Below are 22,878 nucleotides of genomic sequence, written 5' to 3'. Positions count from 1 at the left end.
ATGAGGTGTTTCTTATTTCAGATGTCTCCGGACGGTACTGGAAATTCTCTTATGGAGTATGCGTTTCTTATGCAAATAAGGAAAGAAAAAAAAATTAGCAATGCTCGGAAGGGAAAGTGTGATTGAAATATTCGAAAGTCTATACAAGAAGTTTTAAAAGGAAATACAATAATAAGCAATGTAACATTATCAAAATTTGTCACGATAAAAAGAGATTTTTTTGAAAACTAATTGTTTTAAAATATCCTTAAGTATAAAAAACAAATTATAATTATTGTTTTTGCTACTTAAGAATCAAAATTAGTAGTTTTACTGAAGCAATTAAAATTAATTTAAACGATGTTCAGTGTTAAATATTTTATATTTTTTATTGTTTTATTTTTACAACTTGTTCCAATTGAAAATTTGTTTATAATAAATAAATAATTTATAATAATTAAATAATTTATTATAATAATATAAATTTTCTAAAATTATATTTTATTATTCAATTTCGAAGATTAGAATAATTTTCACTTGAATCAAATAAAGAGCGCGGCGCGACATTTTTTTACCGCATTTGTTTTTCATAAGAATTAAGTAACAAATATTTAAAAATTATATTTACTTATTTTTAGTATGTAATTAAAAAAGTATAATTAACAAGAAGTTAAAAATTCTTAAAATAATTATTTAAAAAATTTTTTTTGTAATTTGTAATTAACGCGTTTTTTTCGGAGGAAGAGATTTACTTCGTCTTGAAGTTCTGAAAAATTTTCTATCAGCCAATCGTTCCCGTTCCTAAAAAAATGTTTAAATTAATAATTAACGAGGAAATCAAAAAGATTTTAATTTAAACTTTTATATTTACTTTCTGCTTTGATCTCACTTCACTTGACTTTGCAACAACATTTGCATTTTCTTCTTTATCTTTAATAACTTTTTGAACTTCAATTTTTTGATTTTTTTGCGACTAAAAATAAAAATTAAATAACATTATTAATCATAGAAATAAAAGAATTGTCAAACATTTTCATTGTTAACTGTTGAATATTATTTTTCAATATTAAATTGTTTTTGATAAAAAAAAAATTTCAAGTGTTAAACTCACTCCAAATTCAGAAAAGAGTTTTTCTAACGATGTATGTGAATCGGATTTAAAGGCATAAATATCGTCAGCAGATTTCTGAAAAATAATTAAATTTTAATAAATTGAGAGTTTGGATCAAATAACTAGACAAAGTATTATCAAGTTATTTAAGGACTCTCAATTCTTTAATCTGAAAAAATAGAGAAAATAAAAATAATATAGGGAATAAATAGTATTTTGAGCAACAAGGGAAGATATATTTTTTGACCAATCAATTGTTTCTTGAGATAGTTGTATTGTAGCAATATAATAAATAAATAATTATAAATTTTTTACTCACTTGAAATTTATTGATACTTTTTGGACTCTTCTGTGACTGAACATAAAAGCAAAAATATCCAGTTTGATTAAAAAATATTGAAAATACAATTTTTATACCTAATTATAAATATACATTTTTAATATTTTTAAAATAATGTAGAAGTGTTTACACTTACTCCAAATTGAGAAAAAATTTGATCAAATAATCGTTCACCGGACTTAGTAGACTTAGAGTCTAAATCATCATTGGATTTCTGTAAATATAGTTATTTGTGATAATGAACCATTTCAAGAATTCGTTATAAAAAGGGCTCGAACCAGTGAAAGTATTTAAAAATACGGACTTTACGGACCAAAAATGAAAAATTACGGACCAATTTTACTTAAAACTATAACTCGGAGTGATCGATTTCTTCTTGTTTTATAATAATTATAAAGATGACCTAGTGATAAAATCATTATCAATTCAATTATGATTTACAAGAATTTTTAACTAAAATTCTTCTTTAAATCGATAATCTATATTAATTTTTAATAATTTTCGAAAAAGTTCTTTGACAATTTTCAAATACATTTCTTTACAATATTCAATTTTACGAAATTTCAATTATTCGTAAATTCTCCAATTAAATAAATATTAGAAAATAAAAACTTCAAATAATATTAAAAAAATTCAATAAAACTTTTTCAAAAAAAATTAATTTCTAAATTCAGTTATTTTTAAAAATTCAAGCTATATTGCTTTAATATTCAATTATTATCTAAAATTTTAAATAAAATCCATTTTTAAATTAATTTTTATTAGAAAATTCTCGGAGAATTCAATATTATTTAAATACAAAAACAAATAATTTATTAAATAATTGAATGATTCTTAACATTGAATTCTCATAAATAATTTTTAAATAATTGAATTCTTTCCACGAGATTTAATAAAATTTTTAAGAATAATTACATTTTTCGGGAAAATTTATTAAAAATCTATTGAAAAAAAATTGAAATTCTGCAATGAGTTTTATTAATATTGTGAAAATAATTGAATCCTTAAGAAGAATTTTATTACTTTTAAACAATATTTAATTTTTGCGAAGAATATTATTACTCTTGAAAATAATTGAATTTTTGCAATAATTTGTAACTTTTACAAAATTGAATTTTTTTTCGTGTTTTTAACTTATCATCTTCTATAAATCCATTATTTTTAATAATTTTTGAAAAAGTTCTTTAAGAATTTTCAAATTCATTTCTTTACATTTTACAATTCAATTTTACAAAATTTCAATTATTTGTAAATACTTCAATTAAATACATATTAGAAAATAAAAATTTTAAATAATTTCAAAAAAAATCCGCAATTAAAGTTTCTCAAAAAAAATTAATTCCACAGAATTGTTAGTAAAAAATATGAAAAATTCAAATTTTCAAAGATTTCAATCTGAAATCTTTTCAAAATTCAATTATTTCTAAAAATTTTGGCTCTAATGCTTTTAAAATTCAATTATAATCTAAAATTTTAGCTGAAATCAATTTTTATTAGAAAATTCTATTAGAATTCAATTATTTAAATACAAAAATGAATAATTTCTTGGATAATTGAAAGTTTCTTAAAATTCAATTCTCATAAAGAATGGTTATCAACAAATTTCCAAATAATTGAATTCTATCAACGAAATTATTTAATAAAATTTTTAAGTATAATTTTTGGAAACAGTTCTTTAAGAATTTTCAAATTCATTTGTTAACAATTTAATTTTACAAAATTACAATTATTCGTAAATTCTTTAATAAAATATATAATTAGAAATTAAAAACTTGAAATAATTTCAAAAAAAATTAATTCCACAGAATATTCTTAGTTAAAAATATAAAAAATTCAGATTTTTAAAGATTATTATATAAAATTTCAACTGAAATTAATTTTTAAATCAATTTTTATTAGAAAATTCTACTAGAATTCAATTATTTAAAATTTAAATACAAAAAAACAATTTATTGAATAATTGAATGTTTCTTAAAATTGAATTGTTATAAAGAATGTTATCAATAAATTTGATAAAGTAAAAATAAATTTAAAAAATTTTTAATTTAATTTTAAATTCAAAAATTTTAGATAATTTAATATTTTTGATAAATTTTAATAAAATCTTTAAGAATAATTACATTTTTCGAGAAATTCGATGAATTTTTTGGAAAATTTTATTAAAATAGTAGATATTAAAAATCATTGAATTTTGGAAAAGAATTAAATTAAAATTCCTTAAAATAATTTATTTTATGTGAAGAATTTTGTTGTTTATCAAGATAATTGAATTCTTTTGCAAAATTATTTAAAAATTAAAATATTTTTGAATTATTGCAAAGAATTTTATTATTTTTTTGAATGATTGAATGTTTCTTAAAATTGAATTCTCATAAAGAATTTTATCAACAAATTTTTAATTAATTCGATTAAAATTACATTAAAAATAATTGAAATTCTGCAATGAATTTTATTATTTACGAAAACAATTGAATTTCTAAAAAGAATTTTATTATTTACGAAAATAATTGAATTCCTGTAAAAATTTTATTATTTATGAAAATAATTGAATGATTGCGAATAAATTTTTAAAAAAATTTGTATACAATGAAAAAATAATGAAATTATGGACTTTACGGACCTTTTTTTAAAAGAACAGACTTTTACGGACTTTAAGTGAAGTTACGGACTTTTATGGGATTTGCGGACCCAGTTCGAGCCCTGATTGTATAAAAATTTTTAATTACGTATTTTTGTAAATAAAATTAGTAATAATACCTAATTTATGAAACATTTGAACTTACACGAAATGGAGAGGACGTTTTCATTCTATCAACTGTCTGCTGCGTTAATTTTTTATCGGAGTTCTGAAAAATTACATTAATATTTTAATTTATTTTTATAAATAAAAATGTAAAAAAAATTACACAATATTTGAACGTACGTGAAATGGAGAGGACGTTTTCATTCTATCAACTGTCTGCTGCGTTAATTTTTTATCGGAGTTCTGAAAAATTACATTAATATTTTAATTTATTTTTATAAATAAAAATGTAAAAAAAAAATTACACAATATTTGAACGTACGTGAAATGGAGAAGAAAATTTTTTATTTTCAACTGTCGTCTGCGATGACTTTTTTTCAGAATTCTAAAAAATTATATTAATTTTTTATTTTCAAAAATAAAAATATAAATAAATTTTTGAGCTTACGCATTGAAGAAATAATTTTACCTCAGATTCAATTTTTTGTGACTGTAACGTTGGAAGTTTAGATTTCAGTGATTTTATTAAAGTCATTGTTTCTTCATTCAAATTTACTTGTTCTTCTTTTATTATTGAAGGTTTCTTTTTCTTCTCCGTTTCTTCTTTTATAATCAGATCGGTTTTTTCTTTTCTTAATTCTATTTCTTTTTCCGATTTTTCTTTTTCTTTCAACTCCGCTTCTGTTTTCAATCTACCTTCTTTCCACAATTTGTTGATCTCCTCATTTTTAAATTCTAATTTTTTTGTTGTTTGAATTTCATTTCTCTCATCTCTTAAGTTTTTTAATTCATTTTCTGCATCTTCGATTTGCTTTTCCAAGTCGGTAAATTGTTTCTCGCCTGATTTTAATTCTTGATTTACCTATATTGGAATAAAAATAAATAGGGTAGAGTGGGGTGAAGAAACTTTTTCAAAAAAATTAATTTTAAAATTCAATTATTTCTAAAAATTCACGCTCTAATGCTTTTAATGTTCATTTGTTATCTAAAATTTTAACTAAAATTCATTTTTAAATCAATTTTTTTAAAGAATATTCTACGAGAATTCAATTATTTAAATACAAAAATAAATAATAATTTATTCAGAAAAACTGACTTTTAAGGACTTGAAGCAAATTTACGGACCTTTACGGGATTTACGGACCTAGTTCGAGCCCTGTATATTAAATAAATAAAATAGATTTAAAAAATATTTACTTCTCTGTAGACACTTCGGTATTTCTTGGCTTTTTGTTCAAGTTCCTTGAGTTTCAGATGGTGAACATTTGTTAAAGATGTTTTTTTCTTCTCGGCTGTGTCTACATCTATCTTTAATTTAATTTTTAACTCTTCAAAGGTTCTTGTAACATTGGAATCCAATAAATCTGGATATTCTTCAAAGTGTTCTTTATTTTTTTCCTTTATTAGCTTGTAAGATTCCATCAGTTCATTGTGTTTCTTCTTTTTTTGGTCAATTTCTGATTTTAAATTTCGAATTATTTCCTCCTCTTCATTGTAATTCGAAAAATTATTTAATTTTCGTAAAATTTCAAAATTCTCTTTCGTAAGAGTCTCGTATTGAAGATTCAATTCTTCCTCTTCCTATATAAAATGTTATTAATTCTTATCATATTTTTATATTAAGGAGACTTTCTGGTCAAGGATTTAAAAAAAATCAATTTTTCATTTTTTGATTTAAAATGTTCCATAGTATCATGAGATTGCTGTCCCAAACATTTAAAACTATAAATTAAATTTTTCCATAACTATAAAACATGAAGATATCGATTTCTTCGTGTTTTATAATAATTATAAAGATGACCGAGTGATAAAATCATTATCAATTCAATTATTATTTACAAGAATTTTTAACTAAAATTCTTCTTTAAATCAATTAATTTTCGAAAAGTCCTTTGACAATTTTCAAATTCATTTCTTTACAATTCAATTTTACAAAATTTCAATTATTCGTAAATTCTTCAATTAAATACATATTAGTAAATAAAAATTTTAAATAATTTCAAAAAAAATTCGCAATTAAAGTTTCTCAAAAAAAATTAATTCCACAGAATTGTTAGTAAAAAATATGAAAAATTCAAATTTTCAAAGATTTCAATTTGAAATCTTTTCAAAATTCAATTATTTCTAAAAATTTTGGCTCTAATGCTTTTAAAATTCAATTATAATCTAAAATTTTAGCTAAAATCAATTTTTAAATCAATTTTTATTAGAAAATTCTATTAGAACTCAGTTAATTAAATACAAAAAAATAGTTTATTGAATAAAAATAATTGAAATTCTGCGATGAGTTTTATTATTTTTGAAAATAATTGAATTTTTGCAATAATTTGTAACTTTTACAAAATTGAATTTTTTTTCGTGAACATCTTCTATAAAACCATTATTTTTAATAATTTCTTAAAAAGTTTTTTAAGAATTCTAAAATTCATTTGTTTACAAATCAATTTTACGAAATTTCAAGATTGAAAGATTTTATTCTGAAACCTTTTCAAAATTCAATTATTTCTAAAAATTTACGCTCTAATGCTTTTAATATTCAATTATAATCTAAAATTTTAACTGTAATACATTTTTAAATCAATGTTTATGAGTAAATTCTACTAGAATTTAATTATTTAAATACAAAAATAACAATTTATTGAATAATTGCATGTTTCTTAAAATTGAATTCTCCTAAAGAACATTATCTATAAATTTTTAAATAACTGAATTTTTTTGACAAATTTTAATAAAATTTTTAAGAATAATTGAATTTTGGCGAAGAATTTAATTATTTCTAAAGATTAATGAAACTTTGACGAGAATTTAAAAAAATGTTGAACATAATTGAATTTCTACGAAGAATTTTATTACTTTTGTAAATAATTGAAATTCTGCAATCAATTGTAATTTCTCTAAAATTATCCAATAATTTATATCGTACATACAATTTACGAACTTTTCATCCTTTTTGAAACAAATTACGGACTTTAAGAAGCTTTTTGAATCAAATTACGGACTTTTACGGGATTTACGGACCTAGTTCGAGCCCTGCATTTGAATTTTTATTTTATGTAAAGCATGTTGCCCGGAAACTGTCTCCCGAATAAAAAATAAATTCATAATTTAAAATTATCAGTATACGTACATTATTTAATAATTTCATTTCATTTGAAATTTCTTCTCGTGTTAATAGTTTTAATTCCTTGTCTACTGCAATTAATGTCTCATCAATTTTTCCCTTCTCTTTGGTTTTCAATGAAAACGAAGCAATCGACGTCTTTGTCTCATTCAATTTACAACGAAGCTTCAAAAAACAATTTGTTAAATCCGAAAGTTTATTCACGGCTTCTAAGGAAAATTGTTTATTTTTTATCTTATTCTGCGTAGTACGAATTTTTGTTGTCAAGTTAATAGGTCTGAAAATAAAATTAATAATTAATTTATAAGTAAAATTTAAAAAATTAATTGAATTAAGCGATAAAGCCACTCTAGAATTTTTCAAAATTCATACTACAATATATGTTAAATAGAAATTCTTTTCCATATTCCCAGAATAAATTCTTAAAAATTAGTCTATTTTTCAACCTCTAGAGTAGATTTACACCTTAAATTGCATAAAATATTTTAATGTAATCAATAATTTCCCGTTATTACCGAAAATCATGGGAATCCAATTTTTCAGATAGCATTTCCTTCATTCTAACGTGGAGAATATCCAAAGTTTCATTAACGTAGTTCAAACTTTCTAAGTCCTTCTGACGTTCAACAATTTCTGCTTCAAATTTATTCAGTTCCTAAAAATGTTCATGAAATAATCAATTTCATAATAAAATATAATTACAATAATATTTCAATTATCAAGATTAATTGAGAATCTTGAATTTTAAATTTAAAAAATCTAATGCCAGATTCAAAATCAACGACTCCAGAAACACTCGAGGAACAAGTATCAAATAAATCTGATAAGCTTGCAAAATGTTTCAAGCGAAACAATTTAAATTCAATTGTAAGTTATAAATACATACTTGGGCGTATTTGGAATTATTTTCCAAACGTCGAAAAGTTTCTTCTTGTAAAAACAAATTAAGATCAACTTCTTCTGTTAATAACATGAGATTGAGTCTAAAAAAAGAAAAAAATCATTATTGAACGCCGGAATACATTTTTTAAAAAAATATAATCTTGCAAATATTACTCTTTAACGTCGTTCAGTTTCTTTTTTACATCACTTAAATGGCTATCTGATATTTTCAATTTCTCATTTTCATTCTTCAGTTCGGCTAGCTGTTCCTCTAATTTTTCTAATTCAATTCTTTTCAACTCTACAAGAAACAAAATGTAATTAAAATTATTAAAAAAAGTTCTTATAATCAAACAAACTGAAAAAATAATTTTTCAACGGGTTCATGAATCTAAAATTGTTTTACACACCTATATCGGAATTTTTGGCATCATTCGATAATTTAGTAAAAATGTCTTTCTTTCTATTGAGTTTCTTGTTTAAATTTTGAATTAAAAGAGATCTCATGTCACACAATTCAGCTAGTTTTTGATCAATCCCTTTTTGAAGCTCAACCATACTTCGAATGTCTTCATATAAACTATTAATATCTTCCTGTACATTATTATATCTAAAAAAATTTTTTTAAAATTATACTTCTTTCATAATTTACTGAAGTTGAATTTATTAATAATTCTTGAAATAATTACAACATATTAACTGAATATTTCATAAAAACAATTTTTTTTTATCGAATATGTCATTATTACAAATTATTATAAAAAAAAATATTTACAATTTATTAGGAGACTTATTTGTATATAATTTTAAAAAAGAAGAAAATTTGTTACTTACATATCCACACAGAATTTGAGATCTATAATTGCCGTTCTTTGTTTTGCTTCAAATTTTACCTTTTCTTTTGTTAATTCAGAAAATTTTAAATCAATAGATGATTTTTTTAACAGCAGAGCAGCTTGTTGCGACTGGAAAGTTTTGAAAATGTCTGATTTCGCTACCTAAACAAAAAAAAAATTTTTATTGTTTTGAAAATAATTGAATTTTTGTGTAGAATCTTATAAAAACTCTTGTTTAATAATGAAATTCTTTTGAGAAATTTTATTAAAATAGAATTTTGAAAACGATTGAAGTAAGAAAAATTTTCGAAAATAATTGAAATTTTTTGATGATTTTTATTAAAATTTTTGAAAATATTTAAATTATTGTAATGAATACTACTATTTATGAAAATATTTGAATTTTGCAATGAATTTTATTAAAATTCCTCAAAATAATTGAATTTTGCTATTTATTTATAAAAATAACTAAAATGTTGATCACAATTTAAAAAAAATTTTTTAAACCTAATTGAATTTTTGCGAAGAATATTATTAATTTTTAAAATAATTTAATTCTTGTGATGAATATTGTTACTAATGAAAATAATTGAATAATTTTATAATGAATTTTATTAAAGTGCCTGAATATAATTGAATTTTGGCAAAGAATTTTGATATTTAAAATGATAATTGAAATATTCACGAGAATCAATCAAAATTCATAACTTAATTGCGAAGTTCAAAAATTGTTTAGCATTAATTACAGAATACTTTTTTATTATAAAGAGTGTAAATTGTAAATCCGTGTAATGAGTAAAATAAAATAAAAATAAAATACTCAATTTTACGAAATTTCAACTATTCGTAAATTCTTCAATTAAATATAATATTATATTAGAAAAAAAATTTAAATAATTTTTTAAAAAAATCCTCAATTGAACTTTTTCATAAAAATTAATTTCAAAATTCAATTATTTCTTAAGATTCACGCTATATTGCTTTTAATATTCAATTATTATTTAAACTCTTAACTGAAATTCATTTTTTAAACTCAATTTTTATTAGAATGTAATTGATTAAATACAAAAATAAAAAATTTATTGAATTATTGACTGTTTCTTAAAATTAAATTCTCATAAAGAATTTTACCAACAAATTTTTAAATTGATGACGAATTTTAATAAAATTTTTAAGGATAATTACATTTTTCGAAGAATTTAATTAAAATTGTATTAAAAATAATTGAAATTTTTGAATGGGTTATTATTTATGGAAATAATTGAATTCTCGAAAAGAATTTTATTAAATTTTTGAGAATAATTGAATGTCTGTGTGGCATTTTATTAAATTTTTTTGAAAATAATATTTAATTCCTGAAAACCATTTTATAAACTATGAAATTAATTGAATTCTTGCGAACGATTATATTAGAATTTTTTAAAATAATTGAATTTTCAAGAAGAAATTTATTTCTATTAAAAATAATTGAATTCTTGTTATGAATATATAGTTATTTATGAAAAAAATTGAATTTTGCAAAGAATTTTATAATAAACGCCTCAAAATAATTGAATTTTCATAAAATCTGAAAGAATAATAATTGAATTATTTCAAAAGAAATGTAATTGAAATTGTATTTAAAATAATTGATTTTATTCGAACAATTCTATTCAAATATTTAAAAACAATTGAATTCCTGTGAAAAATTCTGATATTTTTGTAAATAACTAAATTCTTCCAAAGAAAAAAAAACTTTTTTTTAAATAATAGATTTTTTCAAGGAATTGAAATGAAATTTTTAAGAATAATTACATTTTTTGATCAATTCCTGTTAAATTGTATTACAAATAATTGAAATCCTACGATGAATTTTATTATTTATGAAAATAATTTATTTCCTGAGAAGAATTTTATTATTTATAAAAATAATTGAATTATTGCGAAAAATTTTATTGAAATGATTAAAAAGAATTGAATTTTTGTGAAGTTTTGTTATTTTTGAAAATAATTGAATTTTGCAAAGAATATTTATTAAAATGCCTCTAAATAATTGAATTTTCGGGAATAATTTTGTTATTTATCTTTAATAATTGAATTCTTTCGAAGAATTATTTATGTAAATAATTGAATTCTTTTGGAGAATGTAATCAAAATTGTATTATTGAAAATAATTCAATTATTGCGAAGAAATTTATTTAAAAAAATTTGTAAATAATAGAATTCCTGTGAAATGTTTATTATTTCATGAAAATAATTAAAAATTTTTAGATAATTAGATTTCTTTTGAAAAATTTTATTAAAACAGAAGAATTAATGGAAAAAATAGATATGAGGAACATTTTTGAAAATAACTGAAATTTTGCCAAGAATATTATTATAATTTTTGAAAATAATAAAATTTCGGACAAGAATAATTTATTATTTCTAAAGATAATTGAAATTTTGACGAGAATTTGAAAAAATTTTTAAATATAATTCGATTTCTGAGAAGAATGTTATTTTATTATAATTTTAATAACATTAAAAATATTAAATTAAAATTTTTACCGGTGTCGAAGGTCCAGATGATTTTGTTGAGTCATTATTTTTCCAAGTTTCAAATAGTTGATCAATTAGTTTTTTTGGATGTTGAGAAGACTGTGATGCTGAGATATGTGAGGAATTTGGTTTTTTCCTTTTATATTCACTACTATCGTCCTTTGATGATCGTCTTTTGCGGTTTTCAGGATTTTCATCTTCCATTTTCTAATTGGAACAAAAAAACAAATTAATTACTTATGAGAAAAGAAAGATTTCTCTTTTAAATTCAAGGTCATCCATAGATTAGTTTATTCATTTGTTTTTCTGTGTTCTGTCACTGCCTTGCAGTTAAAAACTTGTCAAAGATTTTCTTTTTCAAGTGGTTTGTCTTCTTTTCTTCCGTTTTAGACAAAATCAGAAATTTTGAAAAATAGACAGCGATATTTAAAAGTATTTTTTCAAATATTTACAACGATTTGGCCAAACATTTCCATCAAATACTTGAAGAAATTATCAATATTTTTCCCTCGAAAAGGATAAAGGCTATACAGTTAACGACACCCGCTATTAAGAACAATAATAAAGAAAGCAGGTTATGTAAATAAATTTTAAGATATCAATATTACAAAATGAAATATTTGAAAGTTGATAAGGTAGCAGGAATATTTAAATTAATCTCCATTTTTTATGATATTATACCTCGAGGGAAGATAACCTCAAAATATAATTTTGAGGTTTATCTTCACACAAAGTGGAATTTATATCAAAAACATAAACTAATGTAATATTTCTGCTACTTTGATAATCTACAAATATTCTATTTTAAAATATATTTTAATAACATGTTTTCCTTATTTATTATCGTTCTTAATAACGGGTCTCATTCACTGTAGGCTTTGTCGCTTTTTTCTGTATTTTCGTAATTTAATTTATTTTATTGAAAAACAACAAAATTTTTATTATTGCACAACAAAAACAAGAATTAACATTAATTAAAGCATACATGAAATATTTATCTGAAAATAAATTATAAGATACCTTCTAAATGCAGAAAAACTTTTTTTCAATTTGTAAAATTTAACTTCATTTAAGCACGACTGTCCGTTGGTTGCTAAGTCGAGAAGAATGAGAGAGGGTGCAGGGTGCGCACGTTCATAGCTATAGCTATAATAAAGGCTTTTCTTCAATAGGATACCAAAAGCATATAGGCCAACACACAATACATTCACGTAAATCGTTTGCGAACGAGATGCATGAGATAGAAAAAGACACACACATTCTAACTCATGCCTTGCGTTGCCAAACGAAGCAGAGTGGGTGATTTCGTCGAATTTAATATCAAAATCGTAGAAGTCTGAATAAAAACATCATAAATGGATAACATTTTTTGGAGAGTATAGATTAGAGTCTACAGAATAGAGGGAAAATATTGAGAAGCATCAAAAAAATTTTATAACCTCAAAAATATATATGAAAGTCAGCAGTTCACCATTTTTGGTAAGAAATCTCTATTTTTCATGAATGATTAAGTTTAAAAATTGCACTTCTTTAAAACAACTTTTTTATAAGTAGATTTTGAGTCAATTGATTCAATACCTTCAATAAAAATTAATTAAATATTGTATGGTTTTGAATAAACGAGGTAATAAATATCATACTTTATCTCTCCTCTTTTAAACCTTTTAAACCAGGGTGTCTAACAAAAATTCGAAAAACCGAATTTCTTAAAATTCAACATTTTTTCTTCTTTTTTTATGACATTTAGCTTCATTATTTTTGGGCTCTTCAAAAACACTTTACTTACTTAATAGTCTTCACCCTTTGGTAAAAAATTTGAAATTATTAAAAATTATTAAAAATTCAAAAAACCGAATTTCTTAAAATTCAACATTTTTTCTTCTCTTTTATGGCATTTAGCTTCACTATTTTTGTGCTCTTCAAAAACACTTTACTTATTTAATAGTCTTCACCCTTTAGAAAAAATTTGAAATTATTAAAAATTATCAAAAATTCGAAAAACCGAATTTCTTAATAATTTTAGATTCTAAAAAAATAATTGAATTCTTTTGGAAAATTTTATTAAAATAGATATTAAAAATCATTGAGCTTAGAAAATTTTTTGCAAATAATTGAAATTTTGACAAGAATTTTATTTAAATTTTTGAAAATAATTGCATTTCGAAGGAGAATTTTATTACTTTTGGAAATAATTGAATTTCTGCAATCAATTGTAACTTCTCCAAATTATATTGAACAATTTACGAATTTTTTTTTGCTTGTTTAATCAAACTACGGACCTTTTTTTTGAAGAAAAACGGACTTTAATCAAATTTACAGATCTAGATTGAGCCCTGCATTTTTATACTTACATCTTAGTTTGGAAATTTGGAAATTTTCAATTTTTTGACAAAATTGAATCTTTCGTTCTAATTAATATTTTTTAAATCTGCAAATTTATAAACCTTCCTTGGGTGATACTATCCTTTCCACTCTCACGAAATGAGACCTTACAAAGGGTAATTTGTTAATTAGTTAAGATTACATGACAAAAAAATAATCGAAATACATGAAATAATTCTGATTTCTATTTATTTTCGATTTTCATTATAAATAAAGCGCAGCACACACACATTCATACTCGCAGCCGTGGATCTACCACGACTCATTCTCCCAAATTAATAATAAACGTGTTGAGCCGACTTGTCACATCGAAATAGCTTCGTTAATTATTTATCGGATTTCCTAAAAAAAATCATATATGGTGCTTCAGGCACTTTCTAATGTTTTTGTCTTCATTTGGATAAATTTCTAAAAAAAAAAAAAACAGTTTTAATACAATTTAATGATTATGTCCTGAAAATAAAAACGAATCAGGTGATATAATTCTAGCACCACAATACATTTCAGTTTCAAGTACTATTCACAAAGAGCTTTTTCTCTTTTTCTTTTCAAATCTATAATTTATTCTAGACAACAATTGTTAGGATTTGCTCTCACTAATACTTATGCAATATTGTCTATGTGTTCTCATTTCATCACATGCTAAAATAATTAAATAATTTATAATTACAATTCAGTTAGGAAAATTCATTACATTGATTTCTATAAAATCAAGAAGAATATCCATCGAGACTAAAAGGTTTAGCATTATTAATGAGAAAAGAATATTTCTTTATACGAATGAATACTCGTCATAGGAGCACTACTATATACCATTGTTTATGAAATGAAGAAATTATATTCCCATTTTATTCATCAACAATAATAAACAGCAATGCTTTTGTGATTTATTAATTTCGCTATTTTTCTTTCGAACACGTGGTGATACAACAATTAATGTTTTCTATGCCAGGTATTTCAATTTCTCTATATTTTTTTAGTCTATTTTAACTCTTCGACAAAAGTCAGTCGCTCAGGACGAGATTTTGGAGTTGATTCTATAATTACATAGTCTAGCTCCGATTTGAGATGACGTGATCTTCGATGATTTACAATGACTTCGAGTGGAGATAAATTATTTTTTTCTGGAGCGAGGATGATAATTTGCTTGTTATTTTAAGCCTTAACGGCCTTCATGAGGAGATCAGTGCTAAGAGATTTTGGCCTTTCGATTGGTAGACCAAGAGCTCGAGACCAAACGAGTGATGCGAGTACTCCTAGAGCGCGTGACACTCCAAAGAGGACGGTGTAATAGTTCATTTCCTTCATTCCGTAATATTGCAAAAGAACTCCCGAATGGGCGTCTACATTTGGCCATGGGTTCTTTACTTTTCCTGTTTCCAGAAGAATTGGAGGTACAACCTTGTATACCTGCGATACCAACTGAAAAAGAATATTTCAAATTATTTTTGTGTATACTTTTGTTTTTTTTTTTTTCTTTAAAAAATAAGATGTTCAAAAATTTCAAATTCAAACCTTTTCAAATTGAACAACTCATAAGAATATTATTATAAAACATAAAGATATCGATCACTCCGAGTCTTCGACTCGGAGTGATCCATTTCTTTATGTTTTATAATAATTAAAGATGACCGACTGACAAAATAATTAGTTTATTATTATAAGAATATTGTTACTGTAATTTCTTCAAAATTATTTGTGTCATTTCAATTCAATTTACATTTTCTAGAATTTTTAACTAAAATTCTACAGGGTGTCTAACAAGGATTGAGAAAAAAATTCCCTGACTTTTCCATGACTTTTCCCTGACTTTTTACTAATTTTATTTTTGCTTTCTTGCGACAAAAATATGGTAACTGACATATTTAACAATAAATTAATATCTAATAATAGCAACAAACGATAATAAAAATCTTCTAAGTTTTGTTAAATTAAAAAAATTTTCTATTCACAAAAAATTTTAATTTTTGTATAAATTTTTAGAAATTTCCCTGACTTTCAATGAAATTTTCTGCCATTCCCTGACTTTTCCATGACTTTTCCCTGACCAAAAAAATTCCCTGACTTTTCCCTGACTTCCCTGACCGTTAGACACCCTGTTCTACTTTAAATCAAAAACATCAATTATTATTCAATTAAACTTTTTCAAAAAAATTAATTCTACAGAATTGTTAGTTAAAAGTACGAAAAATAATAATTTAATTCTACGAGAAATCATTTATTTAAATACAAAAATAAATAATATTGAATGTTTCTTTAAATTTAATTTTTACGAAGAATTGTATTAATAATAATTAATAATTATTAATAATAATAATTAATAATAATAATAATAATAATTAATAATAATAATTAATAATTTTTTAAAAATAATTAAATTCCTGAGAAGAATTTAAATAATAATTTTTGAAAACAATTGAATTCATGAGAAGAATTTTATTAGAATTTTTGAAAATAATTGACTTCTTGAGAAGAATTTAAAAAAAATTGTTGCCAATAATTTAATTCTTGAGAAGAATTTCCCAATCTATTTATAAAAATAATTTAATTCTTGACGAGAATTTTTAAAAAATTTTGAAAATAATTTAATTTTTGCAAAGTATTTTATTACTTTTCAAAAGAATTGAATTCTTGTGATGAATATTGATATTTATCAAAATAATTGAATTTTAGAAAAGAATTTTATTAAAATTCCTTAGAATAATTGATTTGATGGGAAGAATTTATGCGATTTTGTTGTTTATCAAGCTAATTGAATTCTTTTGCAAAATTACTTAAAAATTTTTGAAAATAATTAATTTTCTGCTACAAATTAAATGTTATTTATGAAAATATTTGAATTATTGCAACGAATTTTATTGTTTTATTGAACAATTGAATGTTTCTTAAAATTGAATTCTTTCCTCAAGTTTTAATAAAATTTTGAATAATAATTGCATTTTTCAAGGAATTTATTTAAAATTGTATTAAAAATATTTGAAAATTCTGCGATGAAAATAATTGAATTCATAAATGAAATTTTATTATTTATAAAAATAATTGAATGCTTTCGTAGAATTGTATCAACAAGTTTTTTCAATAATTAAATCTGCTGATAAATTTTATGAAAATAGAAAATATTTAAAAACATTGAATTACGAAAAGCTTTTAAAAATAATTAAAATGTTGCAAAGAATTTTATTTAAATTTTTGAAAATAATTGAATTTTTTGCGAAAAATTTTGCTATTTATAAAAATAATTGAATTCTTGACGAGATATTCATTAAAATTTATAAAAATAATTGAATTCGTGCAAAGTATTTTATTAAATTTTGTTTAAATAATTGAAATTTTGCCAAGAATTTAATTAAAATTTTCGACAATAATTGGATTCTTGAGAAGAATTTTGATATTTATCAAAATAATTGAATTCTTTTGCAGAATTACTTAAAAATTATTGAAAATAATTGATTTCCTGCGACGAAAAAAATAGGCGAAATATTTAAAAATAATTGAATTCTTCAATAGAATTTTAAACAAATATTTCTTTGAATAATTGATTTTTTCGAGAAATTGAAATTCAATTTTTAAGAATAATTTACATTTTTTGAGCAATTTCTGTAAAATTGTTTTAAAAATAATTGAAATCCTGCGATGAGTTTTATTATTTATGAAAATAATAAAAAAATTGAATTTCTGAGGAGAATTTTATTATTTATGAAAATAATTGAATTGTGGATGAATTTTATCAATATTTTTCTTTTAAATAATTGAATTCTTTTGCGAAATTTCATGAAAATACTAGATATTGAAAATAATTTAATTTCGAATATTATTTAAAAATAATTGAATCTTTTTGAAGAATTTGATTATAATTTTTGAAAATAGTTTTTTGATTTCTATTATTATTTTCTAGAATTTTTAATTATTTTTTATGGAAATAATTGAATTCCTTAAAAAAATTTTTATTATTTATGAAAATAATTGAATTATTGCAATAAAATTTATAAAAATTAAATGTTTGCGTACAATTTTATAAAAAAAATTTTAAACAATTGAATTCTTTTTAGAAAATTTTATTAAAATAGTAAATATTGTAAATCATTGAAATTAGAAAAATGCATTTTATTTTTGAAAATAATTGAAATTAGGACAAGAATTTTTTTGACATTTATGAAAATAATTGAACTTTGGAGAAGAATTTTGCTATTTATAAAGATAATTGGGATTTTTAAAAGAATTTTTTTCAAATTTTGAACATAGTTGAATTTTATAAGAATTTCTTTTTCTTTAAATAATTGAATTTCTGCAATTATTTGTAACTTCTCCAAAATTGAATTTTTTTAGTGTTTTCAACAAAAATTTAAATTAGAAAATTTTTAAATTCTATTATTTTTAAAGTATTGCTAATTTTATTTTAAAAAGTAAGTATAAGAAGTTAGTTAGTTAGAATTGTTTCTATTTCTAATAATAAATTTAAAAAATGAGATTATAAAAATTACCTTGAATAAATTATCGTTGGGTAAATGTTTCAAGGCAAACTCCCTCTGGCAGGTGTACCTTGGGTCGGTTTTTCTAAGTACAGCGTGTCCATAACCAGGAACCACTTGTCCACTCTTGAGTGTATTCCAAATGAATTCCTTGAGTTTCTCGTCACTTGGATTTTCGCCTACTTGGCCACGGAGTTTTTGCAGCCAAACAAGTACCTCTTGATTGGCGAGTCCATGAAGAGGACCAGCCAAACCATTCATACCGGCGGCAAACGATAGATAAGGATCCGATAGAGCTGAACCGACAAGATGAGTAGTGTGAGCTGAGACATTGCCACCCTCGTGATCCGAGTGAATTGTCAAATAAAGACGCATCAATTCAATGAATTCGGGATTGTCAAAGCCCAACATTGTCGAAAAATTCCAGGACCAATCTCGACTCGAATCAACGGATCCAATTCCCTTGCCGCCCTTGTACATGTTACGATAAATTGTAGCCGCAACCACGGGCAATTTAGCGATTAGATTCATTGAATCTTCAAGAACAGTTTCCCAATATTTACTTTTGTGTACTCCATTTGTATAGGCCTTGACAAATTCACTTTCGCTATTTAACAGCGTAATTGCCGCTGAGAATTGTGTCATTGGATGAAGAGATTTTGGGAAGTCATTGAGTGCTTTTGTTACGTGACTTGGCAGTGCACTTCTTGATGCCCATTCTTTCGATAAGGCCTTAACTTGCGCCTCGGTTGGTATATCGCCTGTAATTAACAGCCAAAAAAGACCCTCGGGCAATGGTTCCGAACCGCCAGAAGCTTTCGGCAATAATTTCTGACATTCGGGAATTGATTTGCCACGGAATCGAATTCCTTCATCGGCGTCCAGAACTGATGGCTCCCACACTAGACCTTTGATTCCCCTCATTCCTCCATACATCTACAAGAGAAAAAAATGGTTTCAAAATATATAAAATAAATTTTTTTCCTATTTTAAAAACTTAAAATTATTTTTTATACAGCATTTCAAATTCCCTGACTTTTCCAGATTGAAAAACGGAATTTTTATAGGTTTTTAAAACTACATTTTTTATATTTTTTATTATTTTGTATTTTCTAATCTTCTACTGATTTCTAAATTTAATTATTCAAAACTTGAATAACTTCGTTAAATAAATATTTAAATACTTCTTGTTTGGTTTTATACTGGAATAAAATTTTCAAAAATTCTACTTAAAACCTTCTGAAATTTAATAACTTCTAAAAATTACAACTTTAATTCTTTTAAAATTCAATTATTTTCTACAACTTTTAATCAAACTTCTTCTCGAAATCAATTATTTTTAATAATTTTTCGAAAGTTCTTGGAGAATTCAATTATTTAAATACAAAAATTCAGTTTTTTTATAATGATTGTAACTGTCCATGTTTTTTAAGTTATTAATTAATTTTCAAAAAATTATAATAAAGAAATTCTGAAAATTAATTTTTCATAAATTTTTTAAAAATAATTTATCAACGATAATAGTTTTTTTTAATCATATGCAATTTAAAAATTCCCAAACAATTGAAATTTGGTAAATTCTATTCAAAAAAATAATTGAATTTTTAAAGAATTTTAATTATTAATATAAACGTGATTTCTCCAAAATTTTAATTAATCTAAAAAAAGTAAATTTTAAAAAATTTTAATTTACTTTGTTCGAACAGAATTGAATTTCTTAAAAAAATTTTTGTATAATTTAAAAAAAAATAATTTTTTCAAGAATTCTGATTAAAAATTTTGAACATGATTGTTATATGTAAAAATAATTGTACAAAATTTTAATTTTATGAAAGTAATTGAATTTTATGAAAATATTTGAATTCTTCCGAGAAATTCAATTAAAGATGTTTCGAAAGTAATTGAATTCTTGCAAAGAATTTGACTATTTGAAAAAATAATTTAATTGTTTCAAAGGATTCATTAAGATTTTAGAAAATAATTGAATTTATTCGAAATATATTAAAAATTTCTTTCAAAATTAAATACTTACGAGGAATTCAATTAAAATTGAATTTAATTTCAATTATTTTCAAAATTTTCAATTAAAATTCTTCAAAAGTTGATTTTCAAAAATTGTTAAAAACACTTTGAAAAAAATAAATTATAATTATATAATAATAATTGAATTTCTTAAAAAAAATTTTGTATAATTTCAAAAAACTAATTAATTTTTTGATAAATTTTCATAAAAAATTTTGAACATTGTTTTCTCCAAAATGTTAAAAATAATTCTAAAATTTTATTATTTTTGTATGTATTTGAATTTTTGGAAATATGTTATATTGAAAATAATTTAATTGTTTTCCAGAATTCTTAACTAAAATTCTTCTTGAAATTAATTATTTTTAATAATTTTTGAAAAATTTCTTTGAAAAATTTCAAATTCCTTTGTTTACAATTCAATTTTACGAAATTTCATCGATTATTCGGAAATTCTTCATAATATATATTAGAAAATAATAACTTCAAATACTTTACTTAAAAAATTAAATTAAACTTTTTCAAAAAAATTAAATTAAATTATTTCTAAAAATTCACGCTATAATACTTTCTCTCTAAATTTAAATTAGTAAAAATGTTTATTAATTAGAATTAGTGACTGACTTTTTTGCTTTTGAATTAGTAAATTTTGCTATTAAATTAGTAGAAACGACTATTTATTAGTAAAATCTGCTAATTCAAAAGCAAAAAGTCAGTCACTCATTCAAATTAGAAAACATTTTTACTAATTCAAATTTAGAGTTTAATATTCAATTGATATCTACAATTTTAACTGAAAATCATATTTAAATTAATTTTTATTAGAAAATTCTACTAGAATTCAATTATTTAAATACAAAAAGTAAATAATTTATTGAAAAATTGAATGTTTTTTAAAATTGAACTCTCATTTGAAGAATTTTACCAACAAATTTTTAAATAAGTAATTAAAATTCTTTTGACGAATTTAAATAAAATTTTTCGAGAAATTAGATTAAAATTGTATTAAAAATAATTGAACCACTGTAAAAAAATTTGATTGAATTAAGAAAAGTTTTTGAAAATAATTGAAATTTCCGCCAAGAATTTTATTAAATTTTTTGAAAATAATTGAATTTTGGAGAAAAATTTTATTATTTATAAAGATAATTGAAATGTTTGCGAAGAATTTTATTACTTTTTAAAATAATTGAATTCATCAGACGAATTTTAATAATATTTCTTTTCAAATAATTGAATTCTTTTGTGAAATTTTATTGAAATATTAGATATTGAAAATAATTGAATTTTGATAAATTATTGAAATTAATTAAATTTCTACGAAGAATTTTATTAAAATTCTATTGAAAAAAAATTGAATTTTTAAAAATAAGAATTTCATTAAAATTTTTTAAAATAATTTAATTCTTTCAAGAAATTTAATCAAAAATGTATTGACAATGATACTTAAATTCTGATAAATAAATTATATGAAGGCTTTTTAAAATAATTGAATTTCTTTGATGAATTTTAATAAAATTTTTAAGAATAATTACATTTTTAGAGAAATTCCATTAAAATTGTAATAACATTAATTTAAATTCTGCCAAGAATTTTTTTATATTTTTTGAAAATAATTGAATTTATGTAAAAAATTTGATTATTTATTAATAGAATTTTTATTATTATTTTTTATTATTTCGTTAATAATTGTAAAAAAAATTCTTTTCCTTCAAATTAAATTTAAGATAATGAAAACTAATTTTGAGAACTATTGAAATAATATATAATTGAAGAGAATAACTGAAATTATTATTACCATGTCAACAGTAACTTCGCCCACTTTTGTTGCACCAAATTGCTTCCGGAAGGATTTAATTCTTTCTTGTTCAACCGGAATTTTTTCAGCCATCACTTTTCTCAGATCCGTAGATTCTGCAGATAATGAGCGCAGAGCTATCGCAGTAGATAATTTCTGAAAAAACAAGAGTATAAATGGTGCAATTAATAATTACGAGCTTTATTTTTCTTCTTCATATAAAGGAGATAAAACAAAAAGCGACATTATATTTATGTAATTGTTACAAAACAGCGGTAATTTGTCTAGAATAAAAATTTGTCTCCGCTATTTCATTCAAGTTGTGTAAAGAATTAAAAAATAAATAAGAAAATTAAAAATGGAAATTTTTAATAGTAATAAATAAATTAAATAAACAAATTTTATTCATTTAAATCATTTAGGATAAATAAAATTTTATTTAAAAAAACAAATTGCAAAAAAATTCATTTTGCAATAACTTTTATAAAAAAAATTTTTTTCTGTTCTTTGGTGGACACATTCCTAAGGCCAAATAGGAAAATTTTTATTAAAATTTTAATTTAAAAGAACAATTTTCGTACTGAAAAAATTTATTTATTTTATTTAAGAAAAAACAAAGTGTCTATAAGGAAAAGAATGATAAAATTTTAATTATGAAAATCATGGGAAATTAAT

The 22,878-nt window shown here is 22.0% G+C and overlaps 2 protein-coding genes across 2 annotated transcripts in view; both read right to left on the bottom strand.

Annotated features, from left to right (window-relative positions):
• Nucleotides 1-589: 589 nt before the first annotated feature.
• On the bottom strand, nt 590-12,655 carry LOC122498011 (flagellar attachment zone protein 1-like). The gene is made up of 18 exons (XM_043605489.1): nt 12,553-12,655; nt 11,542-11,739; nt 9,011-9,174; nt 8,587-8,786; nt 8,351-8,477; nt 8,181-8,277; nt 7,810-7,949; nt 7,301-7,571; nt 5,371-5,754; nt 4,643-5,035; nt 4,496-4,558; nt 4,354-4,416; nt 4,214-4,276; nt 1,567-1,644; nt 1,410-1,445; nt 1,091-1,165; nt 851-952; nt 590-780 (listed from the first exon to the last, which is right to left on the bottom strand). The coding sequence occupies exons 2-18, from the start codon at nt 11,734-11,736 to the stop codon at nt 700-702; spliced, it is 2,532 nt and encodes an 843-aa protein (XP_043461424.1). The 5' UTR covers nt 11,737-11,739; nt 12,553-12,655; the 3' UTR covers nt 590-699.
• Nucleotides 12,656-14,086: 1,431 nt separating this feature from the next.
• The window catches only part of LOC122497849 (probable citrate synthase, mitochondrial), a 20,047-nt gene continuing 11,255 nt past the window's right edge, over nt 14,087-22,878 (bottom strand). The window contains exons 2-4 of the mRNA XM_043605200.1: nt 22,204-22,359; nt 18,396-19,319; nt 14,087-15,336 (exon numbers count right to left, since the gene is read on the bottom strand). Of these exons, the coding sequence (XP_043461135.1) occupies nt 15,070-15,336; nt 18,396-19,319; nt 22,204-22,359 (1,347 nt within the window). The 3' untranslated portion in view covers nt 14,087-15,069. The remainder of the gene's footprint in view (nt 15,337-18,395; nt 19,320-22,203; nt 22,360-22,878) is intronic.

Source organism: Leptopilina heterotoma, unplaced genomic scaffold (assembly GCF_015476425.1).
Source record: "Leptopilina heterotoma isolate Lh14 unplaced genomic scaffold, ASM1547642v1 Lhet_14, whole genome shotgun sequence".
Classification (NCBI taxonomy): Eukaryota; Metazoa; Arthropoda; class Insecta; order Hymenoptera; family Figitidae; genus Leptopilina; species Leptopilina heterotoma.
This window is presented reverse-complemented; position numbering and strand designations above follow the sequence as displayed.

Coding starts and splice junctions, on each gene's coding strand:
- LOC122498011 (XM_043605489.1), bottom strand. CDS start 11,736: ATGGAAGATGAAAATCCTGAAAACCGCAAAAGACGATCATCAAAGGAC. Junction 5,036..5,370: donor ACCGAAGTGTCTACAGAGAA/GTAAATATTTTT, acceptor ATTCCAATATAG/GTAAATCAAGAATTAAAATC. Junction 953..1,090: donor AACTCTTTTCTGAATTTGGA/GTGAGTTTAACA, acceptor TTTTATTTTTAG/TCGCAAAAAAATCAAAAAAT.